The 12,724-nt window shown below is 40.4% G+C and overlaps 1 protein-coding gene across 1 annotated transcript in view; it reads right to left on the reverse strand.

Annotated features, from left to right (window-relative positions):
* LOC140241563 (uncharacterized) overlaps nt 1–9,794 on the reverse strand; it is a 34,199-nt gene extending 24,405 nt beyond the window's left edge. The window contains exons 1-2 of the mRNA XM_072321299.1: nt 8,575–9,794; nt 127–447 (exon numbers count right to left, since the gene is read on the reverse strand). Of these exons, the coding sequence (XP_072177400.1) occupies nt 127–447; nt 8,575–9,790 (1,537 nt within the window). The 5' untranslated portion in view covers nt 9,791–9,794. The remainder of the gene's footprint in view (nt 1–126; nt 448–8,574) is intronic.
* Nucleotides 9,795–12,724: the final 2,930 nt, after the last annotated feature.

A 12,724-nucleotide genomic window follows, 5' to 3' on the forward strand; every position in this document is an offset into this window, starting at 1 on the left:
GAATCAGTCTGCAACTCCATGAGAAAATTGTTTGCATATCTACTGATGGAGGCAATTGAACCTCATCACAAAGCAAATACTGGAAAGGATGCATAAAGAATAAAGCCATATATAATAGAAATCTACCTGGCGAGGATGCTGATACAGAGTTGATGCGTCTCATCATCATCTGGAAGTCGCGGTTGTCCTCCACACTCTCACGCTCCGGCCGGGAGATTGTCATCAAGCTGCGGTCCATTGAGACTGGCCTACCCTTGGAGGTGCCCACCCTCTTCCTTCTGCTGCGGTCCCTCGACCGCCCACGCCTCCTCATCTCCTTGGGTGACGGCGGGGACTTGGCTACGCCCTTCTCCGACTCTTGACGGGGAGAGGAGGGGTCGCTCTCTGACTGCGGTATTGGGGGAGGCGGGTAAGATGGTGGTGGCGGGACATCTTCATACGGTGAACCTAGGCCAGAAAGGAAAAGTTTCAAACATTATTTCAAATTTGCCTCGCTCATTCAAAGTGTTAGTATTGTTTGCTAAATCTGCAATGTATTCTGGAAAGACAACTGATCCCCAAGGTACACTGTATCTTCTGCTTCTTTTCTTGTGTCCCATAGTTATACATGTAGACCATTGCAATGCCACAGAAAATTGCCAAGCAATCTTGTGAGGTGGGAGCATAAATTCACTACGGTACCACACATATTGCACACAGACATTAAAACGAAAAAGAAAAAAAAATATGTCATTTCAAAATAATTTCCCAAACCAAAAATCACCCAAAACCATTAAAAAAAAAGAAAAAAAAAAGCAAACAAACAAAGAAAAACAAATCAAATATATGAAAGCAAAAGCATGAACTATTCTAAGGTTGCATAAGTTCTGGAAATAAACTTTAGGAACAGATACGATCTTCATGTTCGTGCAGAATGTAGACTTATTATATGCTCTGCAAGATATACTTGCAATGAGATGAGGAGAAAGAAACTCCATGTGCACATCCAAAATGTAACTACGGCTGTATGACATCTCTAGTGGCAATCTGATCACTTACAACGTCAACAGGTGCATTTACATTGATGGTGAATACCATGGTACACTGTAGTAATGTGAACGCAACTATATTTCAGGGGCAATTCAAACTTTGCACGAAATACACACAGAAACTTTGATTACTGTGGTCTAGTATTTTGCTAATAAAAAAGGTGCCAACAAATTCCCATGGTATTACCATGATAATTCTAATGTGAATCCACCTTCTGACATGCATGCTTGAGGTTGTACAGTTTGCCCAGAGCAACCTGTGGCATTTAGTCTGGTAGAGTTCTCAAGGTTCCGAAAGCAAACTTTTAAATCCGTCATGACTGCAAATTGACACAAGCTCTTTAGGGAAAAGGAAGGGGTTGGGTTGGGGTTGGGAGACAAATAAGGCGTGTCTTCATCAGCCCGAAGTTTCAAGATAGCGCGCTATCTTGCGGTTACCAAACTAGTCCGATGTCAAAGTAGCGCGCTATCTGTGTAGTGAAGACGCAGATAGCGCGCTATTTGATCGGGAAAATTTCCCCCAAAATCTTGGTCTAGTTCGTCAACTAGAGCGCTAATTCGTGAAATAGCGCGCTATCTTGGGTGCGTCTCCATCAGCCCGAAATTTTCTCGATCCCTCCACGCTTCTGGTTCGCCAGCTGGCAATGGAAAGCGCATGTACAAGCAGCTAGTGATTGTGTATAGTACATTACACGCACGGTGTATTCAAGGATCACATGTGTGTACTATAGGCCTACTGTTGTTGTCATCTTTAAAACCAGGGAGGTTATTTCTCTCACCTCCCTATTAAAACTCAGTGCCTTGCATGCTAGCTGTTTTTTTTTTTTTGTTTGTTTGTTTGTTTATTTTTATTTATTTTTTTTTTTTTTTGGTAAACTTCTTCTTCTGGTCCACTCTATTCATACCTTAGCTGAAGATTCTTGCAGATTGTGTGCATTTTGGATTTGTTTAAACATTGCAATAATTCGTTAATTTCATAATATTATAAGATGCCTCACTGGACAGAAGAAAGAGTAGCGTTATTAATATCCCTTTGGGGAGAATTTGCTGTACTGCTCACCTCCCTGGTTGTAGAATCGTACATACGGTGATATAGGATATTTTGAGCGGGGAAATCCACTTTCGAACCGCGAGCCAGGCAGAGTAATATTGCAAAGTGCGCATGCGTCAATTTTCGGACTAATTTCCCGAAGCAGGCTGTTCGAGCTGATGAAGACGCACATTCGCTGTATCGGACTATTTTCTAAGACCGCAAAATGTCCCGCTAGTTTGAACTTCGGGCTGATGAAGACACGCCTAGTTTGTACAGATAGTGTTCCAGAAAAGACCCACTCTGGATGTGAAGAATTGTTAAATGGCAAGATACTCCAATACAGCATTCAAGTGATTGACCATTTAACTCAAACACTGTCCTGTAAGAGATCAAGAGGGCACAAACTGTTTATCAACTAAACAAATCTGAACAATAAAGTTCTTCCTTCTACCGGGAAAACGACATGGTGGATACTGATAACTACTGGTATGAGAAACCTTCCACAGAGAAGATGACATAATGGACCACCATTAACATCAAATTGAATTCCTGTGACAATAAATCAACATTATGATTTGACATCAAGAGTTCCAAAGAGTGATCTCCCAAGGCCTTCACCAAGATCAACCATATTTTGTGGAGAGTAACAATACAGTAACTGATATTAAAAGAATTGTCGTTTCTATTAAAGCATAATGAAATAGGCAAGATGTAGATAACAATGCAAAAAGACCCACTATTAGCACACAAAATATTCATACCAAAACTTGTTAACTTAAATAAAATAAACAATAAAATTTTCATTGCAATTTGCATATCAAACTCTGATATCCTTTTCTTATTCACACATATATGTTTTTGAAACATTTTAGGTACAACGTACAATGTACACATATATTGCAAGAACAGGAGCATAATATCTTGACAACAAATTATTTTCTGTAGAAGGGAAACATTATGGGTAGACTGCATACTATGCTATATTTTGAGAGTCTAAATTTTCACGAATCAAGACTTCCCGACGATTTCGTGAGTGGCAAAATTTGCGATCGTGGAGTACTGTATTGAACGGAGAAATGTGTATGCGTACGTCACATTCATATCAGGTTCAGAGTCAATATTTTCATGTTTTTAATTTTGCGAATAGCACCTGACTCGCAAAATTCATGAAAATAAAAACCTCGTGAAATATTCGTTGTATACAGTATTCAAGCATACTTTCAATTGTGAAGATAGTAATCCTAGAATAGTTTCCTCTTTTAAAAGTACTTCTTGCTCAGATTTCTTGGGATTGTGTCTTTCATATGACTGCTTGCACAAGGGGGATGTCTGCATTTTCTTTTTTTCAGGTTGCTTAAACCATGCTCTTGAACAAGGTGCATTGATAAAACTTTCACTTCCTTATTCAAAATACCTCTGACTCACACACTCACGAGTCTGAGATGAATTGCCTCAGTAAACACAGTTCATATCCCCTTCTTACACACTCCATTTTAGCACTGTAGTGTTTTGTCAATGTATCTTAAGTTAAGCTGGGGCACAATTTTCATCTGATCCTACTAGGAGTTGCCTAGCAGAGTGTAACCTATACAAGTGTACATTCTTACCTCCATCAAAAAAAAAAGTCTATAGTCTCTGTCGGAGTAGGTATTGCACGAAGAGCGTGGGAAAAAAACTCTGAGCCCTGAAAATTCTCCTACCTGTAGTCCTATGCACAATAAATCTGGCACGCTTTGTTAAGCTTTCATTGAGTAATGCATTCTTTACATGGACCTGTAGAGCATGGTTGAAAAAGAGACTTGAACCGTAGCATCAGAAACTATTTGGAACATGCGTTGGTTCAGCTGATCATGGCATATTGACAAACAACAGCTTTTATACTTCCCTCTAATAGAAAGAAAATATGACTTACATATTCTGTATGAAGAGAGCAGTGAAATACTTTAACATCATTTCCATTTTAAGCAATTTACAAATTGTAAGTGATACATGTAAGTCCTACAATTTTCAGTTTAATTAAATTCTCCATATTGCAAGTTATTTGTAACAACCACACTGCAGTCTATCATACATTCTCTTGCACCTTTTCCCTAAACCAGGGATCAATGGACTGGCATCGTGCATGATAACTTCTGGAAGAATAAGATTAAAGATTAGATATGATAATTGCCGTATGAATAACAGAGCATGGACATTAAATCATGATTTAGCTGATTCATTGGTAATCAAACTTAAAAGTTTGCCAACCATATTATATCATCATGAAATTTATAATATATGTGAATGCATGCATGTATCTCAAATTATTCAGTTATTGACTTGGTCTATTGCAGCTCATTAACCAGTAGTCCTGAAATTACTGTAAATAGGTCTTCCATACAGAAGTAACACAGATGTATAGGCCATGCACATAATGTACTGTACAAATGTATGTCAACCAAAACTTTACGATCCCTCAAAACAGTTATCCCTGAAAAGTTTACAAGCTACAATTAGGGTCATTGCTGCAAAATTTATCAGTGTTTTACAACTTAAAGAGCCATTGCCATCAATGCCATACCAATGTGGAGCGCATCTCTTTGCACTGGAAGGTATCTAGCCTATCATGGACCTACGTAGGTCCATGCTTTGATTGACCTCAATATTTCTTTTGCCAATAGGACTGAAAAGCTTAAGCCAGTACAGCGATATATCTGCGATAGATCACGAATCAAATGTTGTATAGCTAGCAAACTGGAACAACAAATGTTTTCTTCTTCTGTACTGGAAAAATGAAGCTATTGCCTTCTCTAGATGCTATGGCAAACTGTCATGACATCCACACTTTAAAACAGCATATGTTGTGTACCTCTGGGGCACTTTTGTCTGGTATTACATGGATCCACTTTCACCCCCTCCTCATATCCCTTTTCTGATCTCTCTTGTGAGACTAATCAATGCTCCACAAAGGGGTCTGGACAAAGAGCCTATTGATTATTTCATTGGCGGGCCTCTATCTTTCTCTGCTTGGCTTTGTGTTTGAATTTGTTCAATTGTGTTGGAACATCAACAAGCTCACTCTCTCCCTCCCTCCCTCTCTCTCTCTCTGTTTCAGGATATAAGACAGGAGAAATAGTTGCAACATAGCCAGGAAGTTTGCATAATTGCACTTCAACTAAAAGCCTTTCCAAAACACCTACTGGGTAGTTACTACTATATGCTATACACCTGCATACAAATTCATTCATGTTCACATCTAACCGCGGTAAAAGTACAAGTATGATGACTTGTACAAGTGCTGTAACTGAAGGGATGTGTCAGTCAACTGACGATTAATGAATTTCATCTACACACTGTAGATGCAATATCTCGCTTTTAGCAGTAAGAGTCAGGGATCTGAATTTACTATCAACTTGATTTTACAGTTTACACCCACAGAGCCTCTCGTCAATGACCAAGCAAACAATGTATGCTCATGATTTCATTTTTGTTGTATAGATACAGCCTGTATCATGATTATGCTCTCAAAGAGATTTAACTGATGATATTAAAGTGCACTCTTGCACAATCGAATATGAATTGAAACCAAATTCTGAGACAGAATTTCTCAAAATACACTGTCCATTCATTGCTCACATGGTGCTTTAAACGTGACATTGGGATCAATGAAAAGGCTTTTATTCAGTGATACAGCAATACAGGAAGTAAAGCATTCAATTTTCACATGATACCTAGACTTCTCGGGACTGTCCCAATGAATGTGGCATTGTTACATACATGACTTTGTCTGTGCCTGCTATGCCATTCAGTCTGTCAAGGTGGATTCATATTGTGTACACTGATACACATCAAGTTTTATGTAGACTGATTCTGAACAATCCTAAGCACACCTTCTGGACAAATCATGAGATTTGTCAAATCAAACATGTCCACATTATAAATTCTACAAGGATTACCAGGCCACTGCCCAAACAGAAAATGGTATCATATTGTAGATCAAATGCCTGCAATTGACGTTGGTAGTGCACCTTCGAGTGAATGATAAGATCGTCATTTCTGAAGTGCAAAGTTCTGTGAGATAGGAGATCATGCACACATGCAATGTTCTCCACTGGCTTAGGGTGTGTTGACTTGATGCACTTGTCCTTGTGAACTTATCAAGCATATATAGCTTCAGTGCAATCGACGCCACTCAATCACATTGCGATAAGAAATAATTTTGCCCCAGGCAGCTACATGTACCGCACTCACAAGATTATGTCAAACGGGGTATCATGACGTGTGAAACAGAATGGCGATTAGCCAATATAAAGTCATTGGGGTTTGTACCCTACTGGTGTTCAACTGGCAAAATCATCTAAACATTTTTAAAGGGGACAACATAAAGGAAAATGTGAGAGTAAATTATTATCACAGCAAACAAGTGTTAAAAGGAAATGATCGAAGAAACCAATTCTTCTGAAGTACAAGTATGTTTGTTTTGACAGTGCAAATGGGATGGGAAAAGGTAAGAGACAGTACTGTACATGTATCTATCCATTCTGAGACTATGATCAAGATAATAAAATCTTGACAAGAAGAAATTCTTTGACTTCACAATCCCAACCAGAAGACAACTTTGAGGATAATACTGTCACAGGAAAGATTAGTGTAGTCTACAGCCTTTACTGCAAAATGAGTAGTAGCCCATCAGAATTTGTCACATCAAACAACATTAATGACAACAGAAATATCTAAGCATACTTTACTTTCAATCAAAAAAGAAATCCATGTTCACAAGCTTTAAAGGAATATCACACTTGTAATAGAAATGCTGTACAATTGTATATCACTTCAGTGGCATGTGTGACCACCTCACTTCCCTGTACGTAACACAAAACATTTTACACACAGGTAAGGATATAAGATGACAGTCAGTCTCATCTTTTTTCCCTTCTCTCTTTGTTGCTGCATTGTTGCTGATGACAAAATACTCAGAAATATTCCAATCCCATTCCTGGCAGAGACAATACAGTCTTAAGCTTTAAGTACACCAAGATAAACCTGGTTAACAAAAAGCTGAGCAAACCGACTACCATGGCATGAATGGGGACCCAGGCATGCTAAGAAGCTTGAGGGCAATGACAAATGAGGTACAGTAGCAGCAGAGAAAGGGGTGCAGAATACTGAACTCTTTTACAGGCAAGCACAATCCATGGTTGGTGTTGCAGGGAAGTTCCACCTTCGTGGTCCTAGCTGGTGTACAGTGTTCTGTTTCATGCATTTGTTACATCTATTTGTACTACTGCATTAAAATATTTGTGACACGTTTAAATGCACATCTTTCTTTCCAGTTGAGAGGTTCAAGAAATTTTGTTTTACAGATATATCTGAAACCCACAGTCTGGCAGTTAATGCTGTAAATTATTTGGACTGATCTGAGGTACTATGTCAGCAAAAATGTGAGACAAGCTGTATTACAAATTGTAACTACAGCCTACTGCTATCATGCTTTTATTTATCTGGAATAATGATATTATCTACAAGTAGTTTATTTCACTAAATTACTGATTACTTAAAAGACTAAAATCGTAATCATTAATGTATGGACAACTTTTTAGAGGTTGCAAACAAAAGCTCTTTAGCAAGCCTACTGCACTGTACACATGTTTTTGTTTTTGCTGGGGTTTTCTCTCTCTCTCTCTCTCTCTGGACGCTTGTTTGATCACACATACTATTAAGGTAATTCAAATTTTCAAATTTTAGCTGTAAGGGTGAGAATGAAAGCAATCTGTAAATTTCTTTCATATTTTTCATTATTCTTTTTTAATTCTGCTATAACAATATTTGTTGAAATGATGCTTTAAATAAACTGTATATCAAGCACATATTAATGACAAGTTTTCTCTCTGCCACTACCTCTACTATCAAAAAATCAGTCTGCTAACACCCACACAAGGTAAAACAACCTATGCATTGGAGACTTTGTTCATTACATTGGACAAAAAATGTCAATTACTGAAATCTTCAAAATCTTGTTCCTTGTAAAATTAAACAATCCTTTTTTGGTTACATCTACTGTTTTCACTGGATAAGGAGACTAGGCATGTATAGTATAGTCATAGTTTTAGGATGATATGAAGAAAATAAGGAAATACAAAGGGGTAAATTTCATATTTTATGGAAAGTAAACTTGTTTCTCAGATTCTTGCCTTTTGAAAAGTATGCAATTCAGACCACGTACTCCTACTTCGACTTCTAAAGGTATATGAAAAAATTAAATTCTCTTTAGATTTTCTTTGAATACAGCTATCTTATTGTGATAATGTTGTACTTCTTATTCAGGATGCAGCACATGGTTTTAACCAAAACATCAAAAATTCTTACCATTAGAACAGATTGTCCAATTTTCCTCAGACTTCACTGATTTATTCTTCCTTCATATCAACTGAACCCATATTTGTATCCTGGGGTAAATTCCCCTCTTCAATTTTATCCATGCAAGAACAAACACTGTAAGGAAAATTGGAAAGTGGGAAGGAAAAGTATTCTTACCATTTTGAAGATTTGAGGATGCATTTCCATTACTCTCCTGGGTCTCATCATTTTCTACTGGTCTTCCTTCAACCTCTTCAAGCTTCAAGACCTGGTCTTCATGGTCAGGGACATTGAGCCCTTTGCCCTTCCTCTCTGGGAACTCTTCATTCAGAATACGGGCGAATACGTCCAGGACAGCCTTCAGACTCTTGGAGTACTGCGTGATTGCAGGGGCCACCTTGGCGTCCGCTGAAATGCCCTTGATCTCACGCCGCAACCTTCCAAATGCCAGCAGCGCATTCTTGTCATTCTCAATGCGCTCCTTGAGGTTTTGGATCAGGTGCGGGAGTTGATTCGTCATGTTCGACTCCACCGCATTCAGGACCGTCTTGTTCTTGAAGAGCCGTTCCTGTATCTCCGTTTCCGTGTACGTCATGAGGACTTGATGATTGGCTGAGGGAAGGGAGCGATTCGCAAACGACTTGAGCGTAATCGGCTTGGGGTTGGAAAGACTCAGTTGTTCAAGCTGCTGGACAGCAATTTTGTAGGAAGCCATTGTCTTTTCAAACTCAATTTTGAGGCCATCATGGAGATTCATAAGAGATCCTGCCACCTTCACCAGACTGTGTTCTCCGATTCCAAGGAGGGCGTTGTCCATCATTTTCTTGCGTGCGTGGACCACAGACACAATGTCTGGCTTGACGAAGAGTATGATACGAAGGACATTTGTGATAGAGTTCATGACCTCTGCATTCGAAATATCTGTACCGAAGTCAAGCATGGAGTCAAGCAGGGCAAGATGGCGGACAATCTGGAACACTGTGGCCTCCAAAGCCAGCTTGTCCACTGGGAAGTTCTCGGGATCCAGAATAAAGAGTTTCGAGTACAGACTCTCCAATGCTACCAGCGATTGAGGGATGTTGTCTATGAACATCTCCATGGGAATCTCATGCATGATTGACTTAATGGTGACATTGTTCAGCTGGTTGATGAGCTGGGAGACATCAATGAATTTCTCCTTCTCAAGGAGCAAGACTATCTTCCGGAGGGCGAATGCGGGGTTGAGCTCCTGAGGATTGCCAAGAGGACTTGGTCCCTGGGAGGAGAAGCTCTGGACCCAGGAAGAGTCCCGCCAAGGTCCCTGGGTTTGGGGAACCTGTGCTCTTCGTTTGGTCCGACGCTGCCGTGGACCTACACCCATGCTATTGGGTACAGATGTTGATGTGGCCATCATTGACACACTACAGGGATAGTCTTTCCTAGAGAGAGAAAAAACAAACAAACACAAAACTGCCAAGAATACTAGAATAAACATTCACTTTTGTTTCAGCAAGGATTCTGTCTTGATTTTGAGTACATGTATGCTCTATGAATGACCACAAATTCGAAATCTCTTTCATTTTAAATGTACATAAGCTCCATGCAACAGAAAGTATAAAGTCAGCAGTGTACAATGTAGCCTAGATGATTTTTGCTAATATTATTATAGGAAAACATTTGCTTGCTCAACAATGACCCCGTTTACAGTGCGGGGCCGGGCTCGGCCGAGTCCGGCCTCAATTGCGCGGCCGAGCCTCGCAATTTTGTCCGTTTACACTGCTGGGCTCGGCCGCGCTTTTGATTCAAACCTTTCAATATTTTGTCGTAGTGGCGCTCTGCTTGTAAACAAACGCAATTTGGTATTGTCTGGTTTTCAGACCCTTTGCCAAATGAATTCCGTGGCGACGAAGTCGCCGTTCGGGCAAAGGCCTTTGCCGAAGAAAAAATCCTTTGCAGGACAAAACCACCTTAAACTATACTAGTTTTCGACGTTGAGGTGGTTAATATCCTGAATAGCGAAAGATACCGGCAGAGGGTTGGAAGCCAGACTAAAATTGGCCGCGCAATTGGCCGCGCATTTGGCCCAGTTTGCGTTTACACCAAGAAGAGGCCGGGCTCGGCCGCGGCTCGGCCGCGGCCGAGACCACCTCCAGAGCGAGGCCAAATGCGAGGCCAATTTTGGCCTCGCATTTGGCCTTTTGCGCGTTTACACTGAAGCGGGGCTGGGCTCGGCCGCGGCTCGGCCGCGGCCGAGCCTCGCACTGTAAACGGGGTCCATGTTTTTGTTGTTGGATCACAACTGTCGGGGAATCTATAAGTATAACTGTCACCCAATGTCGTCATTGCACAATCCGTCACAGTTTATAGCTTTCTATGAGCTGCTGGCTGCAGGAATTGCCCATTCAAGGTTCAAAGGTTCATAACCAGTTCTAACTCAAACTTTTGTTCAAAAACTAAGGAAAGCATCTGATTTCATTTCACAGATCCCTGTAATAATGGTGTGACTGTCTAGAGAGTAGAGTCTCAAAAAAAAAAAATTGAACTGAGGAAGTACCAACATCTAGAGACTACTCTAATACATACCTTTGTCATCAGCAATCAACATTTGACTTTTGATGCCCCTTCAGTGTAAACTTTGTTGACCTGTACGTGACGTAACTTTACTCAGCTCAATCTTGGCAAACTCGCAGAGAAAGTTCAGCCGACTTGGCCGATCAAGTATCCCCTTGCTTGCACCGGCACCACACTTATTAATATGCAGTGTAATCTCTGTCACCAGCCTAACTGGGGGATCAAATGATCCGATTCGGCGATTGATGTCCTTGTTCCGCAACTCCGTTCATCTAAATTACCAAAATAAGTAGATATCTATTACGTTAACGTTAATATAGATCTGCTGATCCAGACGACAGAGGGAATTAACATTAATTGTTTTCTCTCTGCACGAAAATTTTAACGATTCTTTCAGGCATCAGCAGAACACGTAACGTTACAGGCCGGCATTTCATGCAAAGTAGAGAGCACTTCTACCGGATATGTCCATCTAACGTTAGAAGTTACAAGTACGACTTGTCTTGAGGACATGTCAATGCTCATTATGTCGGTCGCGGTGGTAGTGGCCCTGTGCTTTGGCAGCACCAGAGCTTCGCATGCTGTTCCCGTAACCCAACAAGTTGTTCCGATAGGGTGCACGAAGCTGGATGGCTTCCGTGAATCAGATATCGACTCGTCGTGACGCGGAGCGTCTGCCTTGTTGTTTACCCTATCCGTCTGGTCACCATTCAGAAGCACACAAGCGTGACGACGAAGCGGCACCACTTACCAGCACCTAATGGTATTACCCCATCTACGACAAATAACTACGCAGGTAGGTTGACAGTAATTCGAGTCGTCGTAAGTCGGCATTGGTCCTGCTTGTACGAGGTGAACACGGTCTCTATGTAGAAAAAGCACATGCGCTCTGTGAAATCAGGCCCGTAACTAGGATTTTTATAGGAGGGTTCAGAATTAGAAAAAGTGGACCACTTCCAAGTTTCATCAGCTGACAAGCAAACTACAAGCCCCCTTTCGTTCCCCGCCCCGAACCGGGGGAGGGGGGGGGGGGGGGGTCAGAGACTAATTTTTTTCTTTTTATTTCTTTTATTTTTTCTTTTGGCTGCTGGCAAACGAGGCGGGAGGGGGGGGGTGCGACCCCTCCCCCCTAGTTAGAAAGGTGACGAGCTGAAAAGGGGCATAAAATCCACACACCTAGACCATACTATGATTTTAATCTATGAATAAAATGCTAAAAGGCTAGTTTTCATTTTGAGGGTAGTTGAGAGCTATATGGCATATAATGCTCTATCATTTGTAACTGTAGGAACAAAGCACATACAAGCAAATAAATAATTGGGGAATATCATTAATGTTAAACATGTAATGTTAAAGAACATAATTATAATGCTTGAAGATCATAAACTTTGCGAGGTTTCAAATGATGCATGACATACTCTTTAATGAAGTTGTGTTTTATTAGCAAACAGCTTTTTCATGTGTGTGTTTTTTTGTTGTTGAAATTTTACACCTGTTCTCGTTTTCACCATTATTATCTTCTCTTTCCCGTCTGATGGTTTCTAGGACGAGGCTGGGCATAGTAACCCTTTGAGTGCCTGCTCCTTGGTTTGTTTGTGAAATTTGTGCACATTTGACTCATTGGCACAGAAAATAAATATTGAAAATCACAACACTGAAAATCACATTGTCGTAGGCCCTAATTACCAGCCAACTTTTTAAAAAATAATAGTCTTCATCGATATGGTTTTGAAAAAAAATAACAAGCCCTGAAAAATCATGATACCCAATCTGTTCA

Source organism: Diadema setosum, chromosome 18 (genome assembly GCF_964275005.1).
Source record: "Diadema setosum chromosome 18, eeDiaSeto1, whole genome shotgun sequence".
Classification (NCBI taxonomy): Eukaryota; Metazoa; Echinodermata; class Echinoidea; order Diadematoida; family Diadematidae; genus Diadema; species Diadema setosum.